This window comes from Aspergillus foveolatus (genome assembly GCF_047715535.1).
Source record: "Aspergillus foveolatus strain CBS 279.81 unplaced genomic scaffold BDW70scaffold_38, whole genome shotgun sequence".
In the NCBI taxonomy this organism is placed as follows: Eukaryota; Fungi; Ascomycota; class Eurotiomycetes; order Eurotiales; family Aspergillaceae; genus Aspergillus; species Aspergillus foveolatus.
The window spans coordinates 140,397-161,720 of record NW_027396102.1 but is presented as its reverse complement, the minus strand read 5'-3'; the positions used below and the strand labels follow the sequence as shown (position 1 = coordinate 161,720).

The following is a 21,324-nucleotide window of genomic DNA, read 5'->3' as shown; positions in this document are numbered from 1 at the left end:
AGTGACTGTTGAGTATGAATTTTCTGCTTCTGCTGTACAGAATTTCATCATGCTCTTCCATAGCCTCGTTACCCTGACCACTCTGTTGGTCCTCGCAGTCACTGCGGCAGCCGCCCCCCATCCCCCAGACTCCCAGTCTACAGGCCACCCCTGGCCGCGGCCGAACCATGGCCTTCCTCCATGTAACGAGGTGTACAGGCCCTGCAGATGCCCGCCCGGTACCACCTTCAAGAACCTCACCACCTTCGGCATCATCGGCGCCCCCGCCATTGACGTGCAACGCGTCCTGGGAGATTGTATGCTCCTCCTGCTCTGTCATTTTCCATTTACTTATAGCAACTGAGCGTTAAGGGCCGCTTGTAATTTTCAACTTGACCCTCCAGGGTTTAGTCCCTATCAGGGTGACGGGCGATGGCCATGTACCTGGTGCGACGCGCACGTTCAACTTCACGGTACCCAATGCCGGATCTTATCTGTTTACTGAAGATGTATGCACCCATTCTACTTCTTGGGCATGGACAACCAGGTCTGCTGACGTGTTTTTGCTTCAGCTTGTAGAATGGACGACCTCACCTGACGGCTCGTTCACTCAAGTGTATCAACAGAGTCCGAGTAAGCTGAGCCCGCGTCTCCCAGAAACCAAAGCAGGGCTTATACTATCACGATAGATCCACCAGTCGTCGAAGTCCCCGGCGGCGGAGGCAGCTTTAACGGCATGTGGCAGAGCGTCACCGGACAGCAGACTGTCATTGCAAATGAAACCGCCATCTCGTGGAAGAACTGGCGCTGTGATGTTGGGGAGCCATTCCGTAAGCTTACCTGTCTTATCTTGCTTTAAACGATGGTCCACCTGCATGGGGCGACACTTAGCTGACATACGTGGGTGCAAATCCAGCGGCTGCGGCGTCGCACGAGATCGGGATCGTGAGGGCTTCCGAGATACTCGATGAAATGGGGCTCCGGACTGGCGTTGATATTCCAGTATTCAGCATCTTTTATGAGGTGAGGAATGACTAGCGGCTTTGGGGGGATGAAGTATACTGCATGGAAGAATCCGTCGGAAGGGTTAGACTTTAATTAGGGTAATCAGCTCGGAGATAGTAATAGTACGTTTAATGAGGTGCAGGTTCTACCTGTTAACGGTTCCAGCGGTTTGTTATTACATTGTAGCCAGAGGCTCAGAAAGCCCTGCCCCAGTTCGTTGTGTATCCGGGCTAAGGTGGTCCGCTGCCACAATTACGGAAACGTGAACTAGTCGAGCGTATATCGAAAGTGATCCAAGGGTATATCAACACTTCGAAAGGCGAGACACTAGGTAGGATACTCTATTCAAGGCCGCATATGTAGTCGACTTTAGCACACACGTAAACTAGAACTGTTAACGACAGCGACGTATTATAGAAAGGGCAGATCTGTATCTAATCTAGCTCTAGCCACCTGGTGGCAGTTGGTGCGCTCGTGTTTTCAAGGAGTGCGATAGTGGACCGAGCCTCAGATGGCCCCTTGGCCTCCTGCTCGAGGTCGATCCCGATTGACCAAGTTGAAGAGTCAGACGAGTACGAGCTGACTCGATTGACCCATGGACACATAATAGCACCTGGAAATTGGAAGGTTGCCTCGTAACTCAGCATCCGGCTAGTAGCAGTTCGTGATTAAGTACCAAAATAAGACCGGTGTCGGTTTTCCAATAATCTTTCAACTCACTTTTCGGGGTAGTGCTACCGACCCAAAGGCTTGCGGCTCTCGACTCATTGTTACGCACTTCTGGGAGCTGGGATAAACCGCATGGAGCCTCTGCGGTCTCAAGGGACGACCCAGATGCACGTTAGTACGACTGAGAGCCCACCCGCTCGGAGCCGAACGATGAGAAGCACGCAGCCGCGCTTCGCTTTGGAGGCCACCTATGTCCCCCTTATGTCAGACTGCTTGACCGAATGTGACTGCCAAAACTCTGCGTCCTGTGACCGCTTCAGTCCGGCATGATTCTCATCCATATGCGTTACCCGTCAGCCCCGTCTTCAACCCAAACTTCTTCCAATTCGCCCAACCGACGGTGGAAATTTAGGGTATGCTGACGAACATGACTGTGAGGAAAGAAGAAAAGAAAAGAAGAGAAAAGTAATGGAATCGATTCTTGGTATATTACTGATTATGCGGTTCGGTCAAAGTATGAGCGACTGGGATGATGGAGTAATTTGAACGCTTCTGCGTTCCTGAGCCAGATGACATAATGACATTGGGCCCCGATCTCCCACTGTACGGTTCTGTAGCTTTTTCACACTTTGCTTAGGTCGCATATGTGGCCGCAGTGGACTCAGACCGCGCGGGTCCAGGCTCTATCTCATTGAAGGCAAGGGGCTCGATCTCGAGACAATAGACAAGAATCGGGAATATGCCATTAGGTGCTGCAAAACAGCGAATTCTCATAGATGAAAGGAATGAGGGTGCGATTTCATTAATATATGAGAGATTTCAAGACGCTATCAGGTCTTGGTCTGTATGTTGATGTTGACGATAATCACTCCATCTCCCTCTTGCACTATGGTGAATGGCTTGCACATTCCAGGTATATCCTTTGTCCGGGCCGACAGGCTTGAACTAGACTTACTAGTAGTGCGGCCATCAGAAGAGGGGAAACATCAGCTAAAGAGTTGCAGCACGTCGGATGATCTTGTACAGTTCTCCAGTAGCGAATGTCCTGAACCGACTCCAATCCAGCCCTAAGTCGACGACGGCCCCACAGCCCTAGGCTGCCTCAACCATCTGTCACCCACCCCCACCAACTATATGCCTGCGCAAGAAGAAGTAGAACCGGCTTGTCAAGTCGTCAGGCGCCGCAACTGTCTGGCCCATGAAGCTCGTTTGTCATCGATCTCACGGCGGGGACGACCGTGTCATAGCCTGTCACACAGCTGATTCGATCTTGTGTTCTTAATCTAACCTATGTGGTCCTTATCTATAACGTGGCTCCCCAGTTAAGACCGCAGTGCAGCGAATACTTAATGTTTATTGATTGTTTGTACTTCGCTGGCTATTTTCTGTGAGGGCATGTTGTAACCTCACTATATATTAGAACTACGAAAAAGCGGGTGCTTGAGCATAGCCAGGTGGAGATGGAAGGATTTACGTACAGCGTTTCCAGTTGCAGCTTTATATATTGATAAAAGCAAGCAACAGCCGTTATCAACGCTGACCAGATCGGCCCAAGTTGCCACAGCCTTAGGAAACGGCTGTATGGGCTTTTTGTTTCTCCTTCCGTATTCTTGAATTCAAGTTCTAGTTCTCGGGCAGTAATAATACAGAGAAAGCAAGCCTGTCGAGATAGCTGCAACGTCCAATACCAGGATGAGTCACCCGACTGTGGACTAATAGCAAAGCCGTCAGTCGTGGTCTGTGCCTGGTGCTGTCTCCTGTGCAGTCACCGCTGAGTTAGCACAATCGGCCGTTGCCAGACTATTACCAGGAAGCTCCTCTCATTCTAGTTTCCGAGTGCAGTATCATGGATTAGGTTTGTCGACGTAAGTTCCTCCTCACCTTGTCAATTTCCTATATCGATTTGACTGGTAATTTCTGCGAGTAGCCATGTTAGCATAGGCGTAATACCGTCTCTAGCAAGTGACAGCACCATCATAGCACGCCTCCCGCTGTGCATCGGCCTTGCTGGACAGCCCGCATTTGCGTGATCCTCGGTTTTTTACGTATGTTCCTCGTTGTGCTGGAACCGGATGTCCATTTAAGCAATACATTCGGCGGCTTGAACAAAGACAACCGACAGCTCATCCGATCCTTCGTTGTCTTATCAGAGGCTCAGCTTGGTACTCTGTGGATAAATGGACTCCCTTCACTTGTGAGTCAGACGAATAATCATATCGTTATTACTGTGCCGCCTCGCATGCGCGAACATAGACGGGGAGGTTCAGCAAGAGATCCTTCTTCTTGGTTCAAGTTCAAGCACAGCCCTTGATCCTGCCGCATTACTTTTACTAAACCTATCGCCTCTAGGAAGGCATCTCCGTGGGTACCAGTATACGCCACCTCCGCCGCCAACCCAAGCGCAGCTTTAATCCCTACAATAATCTCCTGAATGCCAATAGTCTCCGCCACCAGATCAAACACAAACCAGCCACCAAGCCTGCCGTCAATCCGGTCAATAGCTGCATGGAAGCCAGCCGCCACACTGTCGACGTGAACTATCCCAGTGCGAATAGTTGTATAGACTGGGATTTGGATTGTATCGGTGTTGTTTTTGTCCTGCTTTGCTTTAATATTCCGCTCCATCATGCACTCCAGACCCATGAGCTACTAGGATGGCGAACATCTATGATATCCCGTGCGGCGAGGATGGCTTGCTCGTGTGCTGGGCGCCATGTCACAGTCGTAGCTACCTTATCCTTTGAGATACAGGCACGCCCAAGGGGTGACAGATCGCTGACCCGCTCTGAGGGAAAACCATAGACCCAAGACCCAGAGCAATAAGCGAACCCACTGAGGACCAACGAGATTCTCATCCGCTAGTGCATCCCCACGAGTCGTAGCACCTTCAATGACATCTTGCAGATATAAGAGCCTGTTCGTAGGCAGATGTAATATCAGTTACAATGTCGATGTCGTTCTCTAAAATGATGTTGCTGAGGGTCTTGGGGTCGGTTATGTCTGTTCGTGATGGGGCTCTCTCATTCTAAGCAGGAGTCTGGATTTTTTGGGGGTGCGCGCCGTACCCCAGAAGAAGTAGTTTCCTGAGCTCTTGAGGGACTGGGAAAGGGCGAGGCCGATGTAGCCGGAGCCGCCAAAGGACGAGGACGTTGGGCATCGCGTTTGTGTCGGTTTTGTTTGCTTGAGTGTCGGGATTTTTGTGCCTCCCAAATGGATGATAGAGCTGATGGTTAAAGTCAGGGTACTGTTCGAAGAAACACATAATATACCCCCGTCCTCTCAGCCTCAGAGGTGAGTATCCTGGCATTTGTCATCATGTCATCCTGTGCCCGCTGCGCACTGTATTGCGCTCCTAATTTCAACTCGGTCTTACTTTGCTTGTAAACAGTTACCAGTAAACTACCAACATCAGTCGAAAAGAAACATGCAGGTATGGCGTGCGTCCTAGAAAGCGACAAGGGGTGATTGTGTATGATTTGATCTCATCTCCACCAGCACTCTGAAGTCTTGAATATGCCCACATCCTGAAGGGACAAAAAGTGCTACAATGACTCCCATTGGTACAGATCGGATATCCATAGTGGTCATGAAGTCGTGTGCATGCAGTATCTCATCAGCGTGAACTGGCATATGCAAGGGACCGTCACCACATTGGGATTCCGTGTTATGTGTTTATTGGTATTTATTGTGCTATAATGAACGGCTAGCCTGTTCAAGACTGACAATTTTTGTATTAAGGAGTTCAATATTATCATTGGAACTGAGTATCGGACGGCCCTTTGATCTATCACAAGACAGGTTTAAGACGAACTGGAGAAAGCGCGTCTAAGGATGGATACGTACTTTACTTTGGTCAAGCTTCTACATCCACACTGGTAGTAAGAAGGCATGCCAACTACAGAAAAACCGAAAAAGCCGGTACAATGCTTATTCCCGGGAAGATTTGGGTTGGTAACACTAGCATCTCCCTCCATACTTACGATATTGAGCACCGTCTCGCCATATCCGACTCGCCTGTATGTTATACTGTTGATTAGGCATGAGTGAATATTGGTCATTTCCGTGTGCTGCATGTGGGCCAACACATGTATAGGAAGCGATTATATATTCGCGGGTTCACCGTTATGAGACTGTCAATCATTCATTCTCGCCATATATGCTTGAAAGTCCTAGGCTGCGAGGGCTGCGAGGGCAGCCGAGCATCACCACTTGGGTAATAAGTACATGCATTGTACAGTCGCCCAAACTCTTAGGGCTAGATTAAGTGTCAACGACTTTTGGTCCATTGTACAGTGTTCTGCTATAATGGCGAAATTCTCAAATAACATATCAACAAGGCCTGCTGGCCCAATTGGCAAGGCGTCTGACTACGAATCAGGAGATTGCAGGTTCGAGCCCTGCGTAGGTCATTTTTTGCTCCCGTTTTCTCCAGCCAGAAATACCAGTGGGCGTAGTATGTGGATATGGTGGGTGGTTGATTTTTTCATACGGACCCGCTCGGCATGCCGAGTAATCGGACGCTTGCAGGTGAGGCTCGGCATGCCGAGACTAGTTACTGGTTACCTTTCTAGAGTATCCCCGCGGACCGTAAGCGGTCGATAAAGCGGTGGGATCAAGGCCGGCACTATCGACATTGGCGGGGATATCAGAAAAATACTGCACGTCATCTGGCATTATTTCATCGGTCCTCTGCCTCTCAGCTGCCCTTTACTGTTTGTCTCATATAGGCTGAAGCAGATACCCCTGTTTTCTTCTGCATTGTGTACCTGGTGCTAATTTGCTATAATGCCGAAAGCAAAGTCCTTCCTCAAGGAGACAAAGTCGAAGAAAAAGTCCGCGCAGCAGCAGGCCCCTCGGACAGCAGATGAATTCCTAGCTGTCGGAGTTGAACAAGAAGAAGCAGGAGAGAAATGGCGAGCCGGCGATGCAGCTAAATCACTACGTTTCTTTATGCGCGCCATTGCTACATATGACGAGGGGTTACAAAGACATCCTACTGCGTTTGATCTAGCTTATAACAAGTATGTTCATGTATTCTCGAGCCTGCATCTTCCCGCAGAGTGTGGAGAATAGATGGAGTATATGCCTTGTGTAAACGCTAACTGGTATTGTATTTGCACAGAGCGAGAGTCCAATACGAGATCACGCAGCATCCACGACTTGCAGCGCAAGTGTCAACTCCGCTGGGTGAAGCCTTACGCGTAGCCTTGCAGTCGCACCGGGAGGCCCTAGCATTGGAGCAGGACAATGCAGATGCACTATTCAACACGGCGCAGGTATTGACGAGTCTTGCGGAGACTGTCACTGATACGAAGCGTCCGGTCGAGGAAGACCTTAACCAAGCTGCAAAGTTCTTGCAGGAGGCGATCGAGCTGTTTCAGCGATGTCTTGTACTCCAGGAGCTGAAATATACTGAGATGCAGGAGCAGATTAGGCAGATGGAGTCTGGCGAGGTGGGGCGTATGGAGCAGGTGCAGGAATCCACGCAGATGCAAGAGAGTCCAGATGTTGAGTCGAAGGAGTCAGAGCAGGAGCAATGGGCTGCTGTTGTCGAGCCAGTGACGAAGGATACGCTTGTGGATACCGCTATTGCGCAGTTAGATGCTCTTTCGACACTTTGCAACCTCCTGGCGTTCGATCCGGGCGTTGGGCTTAAATGGGCGGAGGAGTATTCTAGAGATTCGCTCCAGAAGAAGCTTTCCACACTCGTTGAAGGCTCGAACCGCCACTATGAAGTGAATTTGTCCCGGGCGAGATTCAACGCCGCGCTAAATGAAGTCTTATACCGAAGCGGACGCATAGACGTGGCAACATATCACGGCGTCGTGGTGGCCTCATTTGGAGATCTGGACATATCAGCGGACCCAGAAGGCCTGTGCGCTAAAGCTGATGCGCTGATTTCCTTCAACACAGCCACGGCAGAACAACCGCCCCACGACCCAGAAGCCCTTAAAAAGTCACTTGGCCTCCGATGGCAAGCATTATCCACAGCCATAGACGTGTTAACCAAAGCGTCCAAACTCCCAGATGCCGAAAACCTACCCAAGATTCACCTCGCGAGAGGCGATACTGAAATGAGCAGGTGGAGACTCGGTTTCGCGCCGTGGGAACACAGCATGGCGCAGCAGTACGGCGCGACTCTCCTTCGAAATGCTCAAACGTACTATCGAGGCGCCGCCGCATTAGCCCGAAGAGACGGAGGTGCTGACGAGGAGCGCGATGGAACGTGCAAAGAAGCAATCGCAGCCGCTATCGAAGGCCAGAAGGAGAAACTCGCCCAACTCAAGGGCTCAGCGCCCAAGGAGCTGCTGCAGGTTGCCGAGGACATGGTAGAGGAAGGCTGGGTTAGCGGGCCTGACATGGAAGCGCTGTTGTCGTAGATAGATACCCAAAATAGTACCAAAACAGTGTTCAAGTAGCCAGGCTGCACACCATTATTGTTCCGACACAGCCTTAACCTCCTCGTTCATTTGCATAGCCTCCTCGCGGAGATGATTCTGGCTCCCGTACTCCGTCGCTGCGGCAGCAGCACCCTCCACATCCGCAACAACTGTTTCTAAACCAGCCAGCAAGCGCTCAATTTCAGCGCGCTGAGTCTGCACCCGCTGTGCAAGTTCCAGATTCTCCGTCTCCGTAGCTTGTATCTTCTCATCCAAAACGGCCTTCGTCTTCTCCAACTGCGGCGTTAAATGAGCCCTAAACAACATATCCGGAGGTAAGGTGTGCGGTCTGTCAGTTCCAGAGCCCATTAGCACTGCGATTCTCTCATGAAAACGCCAATTCCAACAAAAACAGGGCAAAAACGTACGGAACTCTCTCCTTCTCCCCGTTCCCGTTCTCACCCGCCGCCGCCGCAGCATCTCTCCTAGCCCTCGCTTCCCCAACCAACCGATCCAGCTCATTCAACTGCGCAATCGCATCCCTCTCAGCTAAAATCTCCTCAAATTCGGCCTTGGCGCTCTCCTCCAACTTCGCATTCAGCTGGCGCCACACATTCTCCAGACTGGCCGGGACATGTTTTGCGGGTGTGGGAAAACAGGCGGCAAAATTAGCGTACGAGTTTGCGCGGAGTGTACGCGCGAGTGCTTGTGCGTAGATCTCTTGCAGGCGGGTAACGCGGGGGCCGGGAGTTTGGGCAATGGGTGGTTGAGGGGGTGGAGAGGGCGATTCGTCGTCTCGTAAGGGACTGTTCGGCTCTGGGGCCATTTTGAATTTAGTTCTTTTGTTCGGATTGAATATGTTGATCGAGCAAGTGGAGGAAGCAGGAGGTGTATTAGACTCTTAGTGATGTCGAGTTGGTGTGTTTTATGTCAAGTCGCGGCGCGTAGAGCAAACTGGTAAACGCGTTGATCACGTGCTCTATATAGACATTGGCGAAGCATATTACAATGACGTTCAAAAACATTAAAAAAAAAAAAAATCAATCTGCTTTTGGACCATTAAAAGTACTATTTTCTAATAACTCTACACGACCCAATCCTAGTTCGTCAACCGGCGAGTGCTATCATGTCCACTCGACGGCCGCCGGTGACCTGCACCGAGGTGTGTATACCACAACAGGCGATTACGTAGGCCAGAGAGAGCCGGTTTAAAGCACCGCCATGATATAGAAACATATATCAGGCTATTCCAAAATCCCTGCAGCGGGAGGACAAAGCTCGATGCATAGTTTAAGCCAAAATTCGATGCGTCGGGGCGAATGAACGCGTAAACGCGGTTGATTGTTGATGGGACCTATTCATATCAGTTCTGTACACAGAGACTGTAAGAAGGGTATATTACCCAGGTAACGAGCAGAGCCACAAAAAATAGCATCGCATATTTGGTATATGCCCAAGCCGCAGTGTTTACCTCCGACGCTGTACTCGAGCTGCGATATTCACGGTTTGGAGGGCCGTCAAAATGTTCTTCGCTGCGTATCGCGTCCAGTTCTAGCTGACTAGATCCGGCCTGGACATTGACGGAGTACGGGCGAGGAATTGACTGTGCACATGAAAAAGGAGGACCCTGCTCAGTAGAAGGACCGGCCTCTGAACGGTAAGAAGCAACATTTTCCCTCTCTATTCGAATCTCGGTAACTTTGGAAAAGGGCGGGTCATCGGGAATTGACACATCAAGTGTTGTATCAAGACCGCCAACTTCCTTGAGCTGTCGCCTCCTTCGCCAAACGAGTTCGCCTATTCGCGCGTAGATAGCCAGCGTCACGAAGATCACAAACCATACCGGTCCGTAGAAGACTGCAATGCGGAGAAAGTCCCATGACGGCGCGACCCAGCACCAAAGCTGCTATCCGTCAGAACCTCGTTACACGCAATATCAGTATACATACTATAGCCGAACCGTACACCTTGCCTCGAGACTCGGTTCTTATGAAGAAGTATGTAAACGCGGGGATAAACGGCAGGCCGTAGCATAACATGACGTACTTCCATTCCAGGCGGCGCAGTTGTTCGGAATTGTATTTTCTGAAGAACGTGAGGTAGACGTTGAAGGCCATAGCGAAGGTCCATAAAGCGTCTGCAGGCATGAACCTGACGATATCATGTCAACAGAGCGCACGCCTTGTGGTTCATACTACACACCATTGTATCAAGAAAGCCTGAATCTGGCATAAATTGCTATTCGTGCCCGCCCATATACCAGACTGCGAGATGAGAGTAGCCACATTGGCCATGATATTGCCAAACGAGGCATAGAACACCAAGCGATTTATGGGCTTGCGAAACGACCGAGAGGAGACAAACGAGACGATTATGATGCTGGTTGCGAACAGCGAGACCGTGGAGCACGTCCGTTCCGTAGCCGAGATGGCGAAGAGCTGACCTGCCGACAAAGACATGGCAACATGACTGATTGTAAGATGAATGTTTACATCTTTGAATCTAAACAGCCAGAGCGAAGAAAAGAGACAAAAAGTAAGTAGGAAGAATGACACAAGCGTGAGCGGAGCGGCTGATCTAGGGCGAGCTCCTAGTCACACCTGCAGGAGGAATTATCGGGTCAATAATATATCACATTATTATTGATCCGTATTACGAGTCTCGCCCCCGGCCCCGGATCCGTTCGTTTCGATCAATGGTCCAGCCTGCTGAGAGAGTGTCCAATGTGCAGCCTTGACATGGATTACGTCCAATAATATTAACAAACCAACAGAGTAAGAGTTTTGGATCCGACCAGAATGTCGAACTTTGAATCCGGACTGCGGGGATACATCCGCACTGCGAGCAGCGGTCAGCGATCAATTTTAAAAGGCCCTGTCAGGAGTTGTTGATACTGGGCCAAGGCAAATTGCGGCAAGTTGCTCCCACGAACGGGGATGTGGGCGACCTGAAACGCCATCAGTGCCAGAAAATGGTCATTATAGGCGGACGACCCCCAGGCCGTGGCTCAAAGGACAAGGAGTCAAGGGCGGAAGAGACCGCTCAGAAGAGGAACCAAAGACCGGAGCAAAAGGTGATCAGTTGCATTGCCAGTTCGCCACAAAACGGGATGTGTTGATTGCTTGTTGGATGAGGATCGATTTCCCCGCAGATCGGATGGACAAAGCTCCTGTCGTGTACCCAAGGTCCGCCCAATAACAGTGATTATTGCCATGGAATTTGTCATTTGTGGAAAAACAAAACATGGTCTATCCCTTTCAAATTCGATCAAATTTGACAAAGAAGCAACTTCTCTTGCGGGCGTTGTTGGACGGCCGAGAGCCTAGACTGTTTGATGGTCCATGCAATGCTGTGCGGCGAAGTACCTTAGTGGCATCGATCCTATATCTTGAGGCTCGAAAAAATAGTTCATTCCATTACTCCGTATCTGTCGAGTCAACGCCATGCTCTTCTATCTAAAACTAGTCCTCTTATGTCTTGCTACGAATTAAGCAACCGAAAAACAAAAAAAAAAAAAAAAAAATTGATTCCATAAATCGCAACGCAAAGCATATATCGTTGAATCATCGCGAAACAGCTAATACGCTTGTTGCGATGGCATCATCCCTCCATATCCGGCCATTTGCTGCTGCTGCTGCTGTTGTTGTTGCTGCAACTGTGCCTGGAGCTGCGGAAGATCATGGAACCACGGATGCTGCAGAGCGCCATGGGCGTCAATTCGCATCTCCGGTCGTAGTTGCAGCATTCGGTTCAACAGATCGAGACCGAGCGGGTCAATTTGGGGAAGGATGAGGCCAAGGTCCTGTGTTGCGTATACGTGGAAATTGGCCCTGTACTCCGGCAGCTGGGAGATCCCTGGCCAAGAGCGTTCAGAGGGTGTCCCCATCAGACGGAAAATCTTCTGCAGTTGGTCCTCATTGGTTGTTCCCGGAAACAAGGGGCGGCCTGTATATAGCTCTGCCATGATACAGCCAGCCGACCAGATATCGATACTTGTATTATATGTCCTGCTGCCGAGAAGGACGTCGGGAGCACGATACCAGAGCGTCACGACTTCATTTGAAAATGTGTTCACGGGAATGCCGAATGCGCGAGCAAGTCCGAAATCTCCCAGCTTTAATTGCCCTTTTTTATTGATCAATAAGTTCTGCGGCTTCAGATCTCGGTGTAGGACTCGGTTGTCGTGACAAAAAGCGATACCACTCATAAGTTGGTGCATGAACGACTTGATGGTCGCTTGATCCAACTGCCCTCGGTCGCCCCGAGTGTCCATATACTTCTTTAAATCCTTGTCCATATATTCGAACACAAGCATGAGCTTGTTCTCCGTGTGAATCACATCGTAGAGTGATACGATACTTTCATGTTTCAACTCTTTCATCAACGAGATTTCGCGAATGGCAGTAGATGGCGTTCCCTCTTCGGAATCGAGGTGGATTTCTTTCAGGGCGACAAGTTCGCCTGTCTGCCGGTTTCGTCCTTTGAAGACCTGTAGGCTCTCATTAGTATGGATGGTTCTAGTCATTAAGAGACATATAGTGAGCTTGGAATGAGATGGACGTCAACGTACAGTGGCATATGTACCCTCTCCGAGCTGATAATCAAAAGTCAGTTAGTTTATTGTATATAAGCGCAGATATGCGCCGGATCTCACCTTTTCCAGCTGCTGGAACGAGCTGGGCTGTTGCGACTTATCCATCGTTGGTGCGCGTTGAGACGGCAGGGAAGGAGGGGGATTGGTGTGATGAGCGTTAAAAAGCAAAGACTTTGGCGAAGCGAGATTTGAGACAATATCCAACAGGGAGGAAGAGGATGATGTTGGCCACTGCGAAGTCATGTCAGTTTTGCGGTGGTCATTTCGTCGCCGCGGCCCCTCGACTCCCAACGTACGTAAGTAGAGCACGGGTCTGGCCTCCCCGCCCGGCGCCTATCGTTCTAGTGCTATAATTATCTGCCCAGCGGCACTCTCTTCAATCACTTATTGAAACCATTCTAAAGTTTGAATTTGTGTATTTTAATTCTGAGAATAGTTGTCTAGGGGACGTAATTTATATCTAGTCTACTGTTCGGAATGTATAAATCTAGCGCGAAAGGCTAGGAAGTTGAGATGCAACAGACGGCAGAATGGTGTCCGAGTGAAGACTGCAGCGAGTGTACCGTGACAACAAATCGCTGCCTTTGTCTGCTTCCTTGAAAAGAACGGATTCGTTTCGAACGCCTCCAATATTTATGATGCCAATGGGCATTCCTCTCTTGTAGGCTTTTTCCACTAACCTCCATGCGGAGTATGTGGCTAGAGAGGTGCCGAGTATGAGCAATCTCCCCGCGTCGTCAATGGCTTCTTCGGCAGCCAGCTTCACTGGCGGCTCAATGTTCTCTCCGAACATGATTACCGCAGGTTTCAGGATACCTGCCTCCGAGGTCGGCAGCCAGGCGCCGTCTTTCTCAACCTCAACTCTGGCCGGAGTACCATCCGCAAGTCGAGGAGGCTTTTCCAGACAAGTTGGACACGAAGGGTATCGAAATGTGGAGTACGGTGCCTCTGGAAGCTCAACGTCTCCGTCCGGGTTGAGTTTCAATCCTCTGCGCCTTTGCTCCTCGGGGTTGTCCGTGTCAAGAGCCCCAATATCAACCATCCTCGCTAGAAATTCTGCCCAGGACGGATTAAGCCTCTCGAGGGACTTTTGAAACTCGGATCTCGGAAACTGGTTACTGCAGCTCAAACAGACAACGGACCTCAAATACCCGTGAAGTTCAATCGACGGAATCTCAGGATGAGCGATTGGATGGAAGGAGTCGACATTCTGCGTAATTACAGAGCTAACGTAGCCTTTGGCGCCCAGATCTCTAATCGCCCAGTGAGTCGAGTTTGGCTTCGACTTCAGAAGCCCCGGCCATCCGATGAAGCTGCGAGCCCAGTATCTCTTCCTGGATTCATGTCGCGTCGCGAATTCATGGAAGTAAATCGGACGATATCTCTTGTTCGTCACATAGGTGCCGTTCTCTCCTCGGTAATCGGACAATCCAGATGCTACTGAAATTCCGGCCCCAGTCAAAAGGACGGTCTGGGAATTCCGTCCGACATCAACTCCGCGCAGGTAGGGAGACGGTGGGGCGGTCAGGAAGTTAAGGAAGGCATCAATTGCCCCGGACACTGAGCTAGCGGACGCTGGAACGATGATCGGTGGAGGCAACGGGCCGGTGAAGGGAATTCGGATCGCTGAGGCTGTCATCGAGCAGTAGTACACATGTTTGGCACTAAGTATGATAACGGGCAAAGCTCTAAATACTTCAGAAATCATCGGAGTTGTCGCCGCTGGCTCAGGATCCACCTCCACGTCAGGCTGACTAAAGAAAGTCACATGACGCTCATGCTGTTTCCAAGAACGCTTTGTCGCAGATGCGAACTCCAGCTGTACTCTAGGGAAAAAAAAATTAATCTATCAAGATATACAGGCTGTATACTGAACTAGACCATAGTTAGCATTATTGATATCAGAAGAGCAACCGAAGATGTGGAGTTACAGCATGAGCACAAACGGTCCAAATAATAATAAAAGTTACGTCACAACCCTAAAGAAGAGACTTTTTCAACCCCGGATTTTCCTTTGCTTTGCAATTGTACGGTCAATGATCTATGAGCTATAAGTGGGATACTGTCACACACCCCGTCTAATATGTTTCCTCCTCAGACTCCCAATATCGACCTCGAGGCCCTAAGTGGGATATGTGGGTGTGTACCGTTACCGTGCCTGCGCCTTGTCACCCCAGACACTGACCATTTTATCTAGTTCTATCTCAATTGCCTGCTGGGTCGTCGTTTTCTCCCCCCAGATCATCGAAAACTTCAGCCGGGGCTCCGCAGACGGTCTTTCCCTCCTTTTTCTCGTTGTGTGGCTCGCAGGCGATGTCTTCAACATCCTGGGTTCAGTACTGCAGGGTGTTCTGCCGACGATGATAATCCTGGCGGTCTACTACACCCTCGCCGACATCGTGCTACTAGCGCAATGCCTCTACTACCGCGGATTTACGTTCAATGACGACGTCTCTACAGCATTGACGCCAGAAGAGCCCGATGAAATCGAGACCCCGTCCCCGGTCATCGCGAGAAAACCGACCGAGCGGACATCTCTCCTACCCAATCACGAAACCCAACATTATGACGCTGGAACTAGCGCAGCTACCTCTCACCACGATGACAACGCCTCCTCAGCTCCCCTCCTCGCACCAAGCCACGCCCGACACCGCAGGCACTCCGTCGACGGGACGCACCTCTCCCCCGCAATCCCCTTCGTCGAGCCCTCAGCATCTGGCAAAAGAAAAACCACCTCAACCCTGCAAGCCGTCCTGTTCAATCTGTGCGCCGTGGCGCTTGTCTGCGTAGCCGGAATACTAGGTTGGTACGTGAGCCTCTCTGCGCCAGCAACGCCTGGTAAACACACAACGCACCACCACCGCAAACCGGCCGATACCAACCCCATTTCGTTCGACACACTTGGCCAGGTCTTTGGTTATCTCTGCGCAGTGCTATATCTCGGCTCCCGCCTCCCTCAAATCATGCTCAACTACAAGCGGAAATCTACGGATGGCGTTTCTTTGCTCTTCTTCCTCTTCGCCTGTATCGGGAATCTAACATACGTGCTCTCCATTCTCGCTTACTCCCCTATTTGTGAACGACCACGCCACTGTGAGCCTGGTGAAGTAGGGAAGCTTTACGGGAGATATATTCTCGTGAACTTGTCCTGGCTGGTTGGGAGCTTTGGCACGTTGTTCTTGGATATGTGCATATTTATCCAGTTCTTCATGTACAAGGATAACAATGCACGGTCCACGATGGTTGTTTCTTAACCTACCTTTGTTTCTTTCCCTTGGCCATGTGAGGCATAAAAAAATCCGGCGTTATGGAGTATGGATAATGTAAATATTCGTTACTTGAAGATAAACTCTTGCGCGAAGATTTACTACGAACAGTACAGAACAGGACAGAAGGAAAGACAAACTCTTACATTTAGTCTCACCGGATTATTCAGTACCCAGTTTTCATAAATTATAAGTCGTAAAATAGCTTTCAATCAAGAGAGTTAAAAAAAAAAGCTTCAGTCCCGATGAACGTCGAGTGCTACCCCAAATATTGAAGGGAATCTCGCTCACGAAATAGCTCCCGCGTACAAGTGCCACCCCGAGTTCAGTCGTTAGCTGGGTAAGGTTCCACTTTGCCCTTACCGACCTCTCCCCAGTTCGTGCTTAAGGAGGTTCCATTGCTCTCAACAAAGCTCTTCACCATGGCACGGCGAGTGTCCTCATCCGCCCCCGCGTATAGTTTCTTGAAGAACCCATCTACAGGGTCTCCGCCATACTCAGAATCCACGGACCCCTCGTTATCAGAGTCTTCTTCGTCTTCACCCTCGGTCTTCTCCTTGGCCTTGCCATCCTTTTTTGCACGAGGTTTCTTAGATTTCTTTGCCGTGAGAGTTGAAGCAAGCTTGTCCCAGTCTTTGGTGCCATGGCGCGAGGAAGTTGGGTAAGATGGGGCAGATGTTGGGGCGGAAGAGGCAGTAGTAGGAGTGACAGTAGAAGACTTAATATTGGTAGACGATGATTCGAGAGAGCCCCATTTCTGACCGGGAATCTGCTTGCGCAGGACGAGTTCAATTTTTGTTGAGAATGTGGTGACTTTAGAGGCGGATTCGTCGATGGAGGCGAAGAGGGGATCAAGATTGAAAGCATAATCTGCGCCTGATGGGAGGGGAAATTGTACAGATACCTAGGCTAATCAGCATGTTTAATATCCCAGCGGAGCATGTAAGCGTACCGAGTCACTCTTGATTTCTGCATCTACTTTCTCCTTGTCCACGCCTTTGGCGTAGAGCGTCACGACAACAGAGTCGTTTGACTGGTACCACTCATGCCGGATTTTGTCTTGTGTCTGAGGTGGAGTTGAAACTGGAGGAACAGCCTTTTCCTTCACAGCCTCAGCACTCGTTTCCTCGGTCTCCTTTTTGCCTCCTACGGGGCCAGCACCAGCGCTGGTATTCTCACCGCTAATGTCCCCAGCCTTCATGGCCTCCCACTGCTTCTTCAACTCCTTGTCCGATGGCACCTTCACACCACCCGGAAGTTCTTCAACGGTAACCTCCATCCTCTCATCCCCATCCTCCAACCCGCCAAGCTTCGCTTTGATCTTCATTAGCCAAATCTGCAGCTCCTGCGCAACTCCCTTCATCGGCCCCGACGCCTTCGACGCATTCATAACATCCTTCACCTTGTCAGCCGTGTCCCCACCTTCTTTCTTGTCCCCCAGCACCTTCTTCTCCAATAACCCGAATAGAAACGCCGCATCCCCGTATCTCTCCATCTGGTAAAGGGCTATAGCCCTCCTCATCTGTGCAGAGCAGATGAGGTCACGCTTCGCACGCTCACGTGCAAGGATTACGGCAATTTCAGCATCGCGAAGTGCGTTCTTGACGTTCGGGCCGCCGTCTGCGGGCTTGAGGCGGAGGTATGCGGTCGAGCGTTTTATGTAATAAGCTGGGGCGCGGGGAAGTTCGCAAAGAGCTCGAGTGTAGTGCTGAAGCGCACTCACAAATTCGGACTTCGCGAGAGCCGCATCACCCTGGGAAGCGGCATTCATATTATGGTTAAAAAAGCTGGATACTGTTAAATAAGTTTGGGAGTTGGGTCTGTTTCGACTGCTCGAAATTGTGAAGTAGTCAGCGGAGGAAAAGCGTGTGAATGGTCCGAGATGATAGACTATGCGGAAATGAAGAACAAGAAGGAGGAATGGGAGGTAGAGAAAGTCTTGTCCCGTGGATCCAAGCTCTTTGTTTCTTTGTTGTATGTTAGAAATTGGAGGCGATTCCATAACTTTCTCCGAATATGCGGGGAAGAGCTTATGTAACTCTTATCGTAAAAGGCAAATCACGGGTCATTTGACCACGACGCTATGCATATACAAATATCCCCAACAACCCAAGCACACGTATTTTATTACTGGCGACTGAATTGTGTAGGACAAGACATTCTAATTTAGTTAGCTACAGCTAATGCATATTATATCTGTGCCCGCAACCATTTTCCTTTGCATAAATGGACCTGCATTAGCTTAGAACTTTAAGATATGTATTGATTATATTATAAACATGTGAACTTATCGTATTGTACACATTCAACCCGCAAATTGTGCAACTGTGGACTCTAATGTCCAACCATCATTATTATGTGCAACAGAGCAAGCTTACTGCAGCTCCTCGTTCCCGAACTTCCTGCTGTACAAGCCAAGGGCACGAATGGGCCAATAAAACTTGTAGTTGGGATAAGAAATCATGCTAATATTCGTAAGTTTCAGATCACATCTGAGATTGAGTTGCAGACTTACCAGGATTGGTTGAATACTCCCTCAATGGCCTCTTGTAACCACTCGCCGTTTGGTTGTTGTCGGGACATTATGAGCTTCATCGCCTTTTGTAGTGGCTCTTTGTGGGGGTAACCTGCCTCCATCAGGGCGAGGCACGCCCAAGCCGTCTGGCAAACTTGGGACTTCTCATGTTGTACGTAGACGTGCTTCTCACTGCTGAGATATGACTCTCCCCAGCCTCCATCCTCCTTTTGCTTCGAAATCAGGAACTCGCAGCCACGGCGAGCATAGTTGCTGGTCTCGTAAGTCTCTCCAATGCTTGCCAGACTCTCTAGGGCGAACATGGCCGCATAAGTAAAGCAGATACCCCAAGATCCGTACCAGCTTCCATCTGCTCTCTGCACGCGCTTGATATACTTTACAGCTTTATCTTTTGCAGCTTTGATCTCTTCGGCACGGTAGTTAGGGTAAAACTTGCTGAATAATGAGAGCGCGGTAACTGATGCGGTGGTACATTCGGGGTAGTCATAACCAATCATGATACCGCCAAAAACCTCCGCAGCATTTAGCCATTCAATCTTCGGGGAGCCGCGGGTAGTTTCATATTCGGTGAAGCCACCTGAAGGATTCTGCATTAACAACAAGCAATCCACGCTGTCCTTGAGGCGTTCTTCTGAGATTAATTTTGGGAAATTATGCATCTCTTGGAGCTGAATCGTTGACCGTAGACCCTCCGCAGTGCAGTCACTGACTGTGTATCCCTGAGTCTTGTTGCTGAACGGCCACGCTCCTTTCCGGTGTTGACGGTAGCACTTTTCTTGATTAGGAACGTTCTCTCTGAGCTGGTGTGCATCTAGAAACTCTAGGGCTTTGGTAAGCATTGGGCGCCATTTTGGATCATCAGCAAACCCGGCCACAACTATAGCCTGTGTGATAAAAGCTGTATCCCAAACCTGGACCCCGTTGGTTCCATTCATCAGCATGCCTTCGTCCTTCATCCACATGTAGTCGTGCAAGCGTTCCCGATGCCGTCGTACTGAGTAACTGTCCGGCCCATCATGGACTAGGCACGCAATCATGTTCATGGGGTTGTTCACAGGCCCAAGTCCGGCATAGTCGGTATTCTCATCTTCCATACGTATCAGCTCCCACGTCCACTCTTCCGCACGCTTGACTATGGCCGATGTTCGAAAGAACGGGTTCCAGACATTGACAAGTAGCGAATTCAGTGAATTCAGGAGCCACGTCTTAGGGTAGTAATTGTCGGCTTTGTGAATTGAGTTTCGATGACTAGCAAAGTCAATAGAGTCGTAGGGCTGCGTGTACAGTTCATGTCTTAACTGCTTGGTGAGAAGAGTCAACGGATACGTGAACTTCTTAGACCACAGGTACGACATGGGCAAAAAAACCTGGCGCATATGAATCCACCAGCGCCAGGGAGCGAAAGGTACCCAGTCGGGAAGTAGCCTATTGAAGTTAGCCCTAACATCAAGAGCCGCAATATTAACAGTCACAAACCAGAGCTCAGGGGGGACAGGGTTTACACAATCCCAGTCCATGACACCAAGTATACTGAGCCAGAATTTAGACCAGTGAGGTCCATAGACGGCACCGCCAAAGCTATGCAGCAGCCCTCGAGCCTTGATCATTCGAGGATCATCCTCGCCAACGCCTAAAAGGCGCAGCACGACATAATTCATGCTCGTGCCGAAGACCGAGCTATGAGCCTCAATGTGCAGCCCCCAGCCGCCATCTTCAGGGTGTTGCCGGGCAAAGAGATACCTGATGATTTCAGTCGCATACTCTGGCGGGATGGGTGTATTGGTGACATAGTATGTGATGATCAGCCCCGGAAGGAGAAACATTGGACCCCCATACTCGCATGCCCAGTTGCCTGGAGGGAGCTGCAACTTGGAGAAGAATTCCAGGCCATTCTCAGCACATTGCATGGGAGTCTTGGCTTTAGGCAGCTGTGGAAGGCCCTGGATGGAATTAGGACCTGTCATGGTAGTAGTATGAAGGTCTTACCGTAGGAAGCCCCAGAAAGTACTTGTCAGCAATTGATTGGGGCCATTTATGGTTCTCCTCGTCAGTTTCAAGGTAATGCCATGTTTGGCGGCCATCATCATCCAGCAATCGCCATCTTGAGTAGTCGGTCTTAAGATCGCCGTTAGCGTCAGGGGAAAGATGGCCTCCGTTCTTCCAGCGCCCAATGTGGTCTGGCATGGCCCGCGAAGTCGATATAGACTGAGCAATGGCTCAGCGTTTGTAACAATTATTCTAAGTGAACTTGAAAATTGATGCGCGAGATAAAGGGATATAAATATGAATTGAAAGAAGTCTTGGCTGCAGCGGATCTAGCTAATGGCCGCTTAGTCATTGTTGCTGCGTCAGTGCTGCTGTGTCAGCGTTCCCAGGTACTGTAGGTCACCTGACACTCTGCTAGATTAAGGAACCCCCCAACAACGCCAATGACCATATCACCACCAGGAAGCTTCTAATTCCAAATCTGATGCTACGCGCACAAATATTGACTATGTCAAGCCGGACACCGGCTACAGTTGTCGTATACATCTACGTTAGGGTCTCCATCGAGCGGATACACAAAGTATGACCGGCACATAACCTCGGCCGCCTCGGTGAGCAGAATAAAAAAGGAAAGGGCCTGGAAAGTGCATATATTGTCGGTAGAAGAAATAGCTTGCATATCAAAAGGTGGTCAGGCTGTGGGAAGTAATTTCTGATCTAGGCAGGGCCCACGTTATCCTCACTGACTTCAGAGGTTTTCGAATTCATAGGGACGGTATATACGCCTGAGTAGCCGAGGAGCTACGCAACATCAGTCAGCTAACTCGCAATAGTCTTTGCTACTCTTTTAGACCGTTCTCGCTTTGAAGAAGCTTCCGGTCTGTGGTATGTATAAGAGGACGAAGTATG

General features: G+C 50.0%; 9 protein-coding genes and 1 non-coding gene across 10 annotated transcripts; 4 read left to right on the top strand and 6 right to left on the bottom strand.

Annotated features, from left to right (window-relative positions):
• Positions 1-49: 49 nt before the first annotated feature.
• On the top strand, positions 50-1,218 carry BDW70DRAFT_169329 (uncharacterized protein; the record flags this gene model as incomplete). Its single annotated transcript, XM_073742655.1, has 6 exons — positions 50-296; positions 391-488; positions 552-612; positions 669-809; positions 896-1,002; positions 1,171-1,218. The coding sequence occupies 6 exons, from the start codon at positions 50-52 to the stop codon at positions 1,216-1,218; spliced, it is 702 nt and encodes a 233-aa protein (XP_073594325.1).
• Positions 1,219-3,875: 2,657 nt separating this feature from the next.
• Positions 3,876-4,967, bottom strand: BDW70DRAFT_151601 (uncharacterized protein; the record flags this gene model as incomplete). Its single annotated transcript, XM_073739312.1, has 6 exons — positions 3,876-3,935; positions 3,985-4,251; positions 4,293-4,511; positions 4,598-4,668; positions 4,719-4,833; positions 4,923-4,967. 6 exons carry the CDS (start codon positions 4,965-4,967, stop codon positions 3,876-3,878), a joined length of 777 nt encoding a protein of 258 aa, XP_073594324.1.
• Positions 4,968-5,989: 1,022 nt separating this feature from the next.
• On the top strand, positions 5,990-6,062 carry BDW70DRAFT_t131. The gene has a single exon. It is a non-coding gene; the product is annotated as a tRNA-Arg (tRNA).
• Positions 6,063-6,438: 376 nt separating this feature from the next.
• Positions 6,439-8,033, top strand: BDW70DRAFT_151600 (uncharacterized protein; the record flags this gene model as incomplete). The annotated part of the gene is made up of 2 exons (XM_073739311.1): positions 6,439-6,674; positions 6,776-8,033. 2 exons carry the CDS (start codon positions 6,439-6,441, stop codon positions 8,031-8,033), a joined length of 1,494 nt encoding a protein of 497 aa, XP_073594323.1.
• Positions 8,034-8,087: 54 nt separating this feature from the next.
• BDW70DRAFT_161616 (PMF1/NNF1 family protein) lies at positions 8,088-8,859 on the bottom strand (the record flags this gene model as incomplete). The annotated part of the gene is made up of 2 exons (XM_073741003.1): positions 8,088-8,382; positions 8,462-8,859. 2 exons carry the CDS (start codon positions 8,857-8,859, stop codon positions 8,088-8,090), a joined length of 693 nt encoding a protein of 230 aa, XP_073594322.1.
• Positions 8,860-9,079: 220 nt separating this feature from the next.
• On the bottom strand, positions 9,080-11,072 carry BDW70DRAFT_139767 (putative cAMP receptor-like protein). Its single transcript, XM_073737474.1, has 4 exons — positions 10,236-11,072; positions 9,983-10,184; positions 9,436-9,936; positions 9,080-9,387 (listed from the first exon to the last, which is right to left on the bottom strand). Exons 1-4 carry the CDS (start codon positions 10,490-10,492, stop codon positions 9,133-9,135), a joined length of 1,215 nt encoding a protein of 404 aa, XP_073594321.1. The 5' UTR covers positions 10,493-11,072; the 3' UTR covers positions 9,080-9,132.
• Positions 11,073-11,590: 518 nt separating this feature from the next.
• BDW70DRAFT_139765 (cyclin-dependent serine/threonine-protein kinase phoA) lies at positions 11,591-12,874 on the bottom strand. Its single transcript, XM_073737473.1, has 3 exons — positions 12,688-12,874; positions 12,604-12,627; positions 11,591-12,522 (listed from the first exon to the last, which is right to left on the bottom strand). Exons 1-3 carry the CDS (start codon positions 12,868-12,870, stop codon positions 11,611-11,613), a joined length of 1,119 nt encoding a protein of 372 aa, XP_073594320.1. The 5' UTR covers positions 12,871-12,874; the 3' UTR covers positions 11,591-11,610.
• Positions 12,875-13,080: 206 nt separating this feature from the next.
• Positions 13,081-14,281, bottom strand: BDW70DRAFT_139764 (putative SIR2 family histone deacetylase). Its single transcript, XM_073737472.1, has one exon. The coding sequence runs from the start codon at positions 14,264-14,266 to the stop codon at positions 13,115-13,117; it is 1,152 nt and encodes a 383-aa protein (XP_073594319.1). The 5' UTR covers positions 14,267-14,281; the 3' UTR covers positions 13,081-13,114.
• Positions 14,282-14,710: 429 nt separating this feature from the next.
• Positions 14,711-15,881, top strand: BDW70DRAFT_161612 (PQ-loop repeat-containing protein; the record flags this gene model as incomplete). Its single annotated transcript, XM_073741002.1, has 2 exons — positions 14,711-14,766; positions 14,825-15,881. 2 exons carry the CDS (start codon positions 14,711-14,713, stop codon positions 15,879-15,881), a joined length of 1,113 nt encoding a protein of 370 aa, XP_073594318.1.
• Positions 15,882-16,218: 337 nt separating this feature from the next.
• On the bottom strand, positions 16,219-20,613 carry BDW70DRAFT_151594 (terpenoid cyclases/protein prenyltransferase alpha-alpha toroid; the record flags this gene model as incomplete). The annotated part of the gene is made up of 6 exons (XM_073739310.1): positions 16,219-16,797; positions 16,846-17,680; positions 18,272-18,358; positions 18,409-19,854; positions 19,906-20,369; positions 20,416-20,613. The coding sequence occupies 6 exons, from the start codon at positions 20,611-20,613 to the stop codon at positions 16,219-16,221; spliced, it is 3,609 nt and encodes a 1,202-aa protein (XP_073594317.1).
• Between the last annotated feature and the right edge of the window lie 711 nt (positions 20,614-21,324).

Coding starts and splice junctions, on each gene's coding strand:
- BDW70DRAFT_139764 (XM_073737472.1), bottom strand. CDS start 14,266: ATGACAGCCTCAGCGATCCGAATTCCCTTCACCGGCCCGTTGCCTCCA.
- BDW70DRAFT_139765 (XM_073737473.1), bottom strand. CDS start 12,870: ATGACTTCGCAGTGGCCAACATCATCCTCTTCCTCCCTGTTGGATATT. Junction 12,628..12,687: donor CGTTCCAGCAGCTGGAAAAG/GTGAGATCCGGC, acceptor TTTGATTATCAG/CTCGGAGAGGGTACATATGC. Junction 12,523..12,603: donor GAGAGGGTACATATGCCACT/GTACGTTGACGT, acceptor GAGAGCCTACAG/GTCTTCAAAGGACGAAACCG.
- BDW70DRAFT_139767 (XM_073737474.1), bottom strand. CDS start 10,492: ATGTCTTTGTCGGCAGGTCAGCTCTTCGCCATCTCGGCTACGGAACGG. Junction 10,185..10,235: donor CAGGCTTTCTTGATACAATG/GTGTGTAGTATG, acceptor TGATATCGTCAG/GTTCATGCCTGCAGACGCTT. Junction 9,937..9,982: donor AGGTGTACGGTTCGGCTATA/GTATGTATACTG, acceptor GACGGATAGCAG/CTTTGGTGCTGGGTCGCGCC.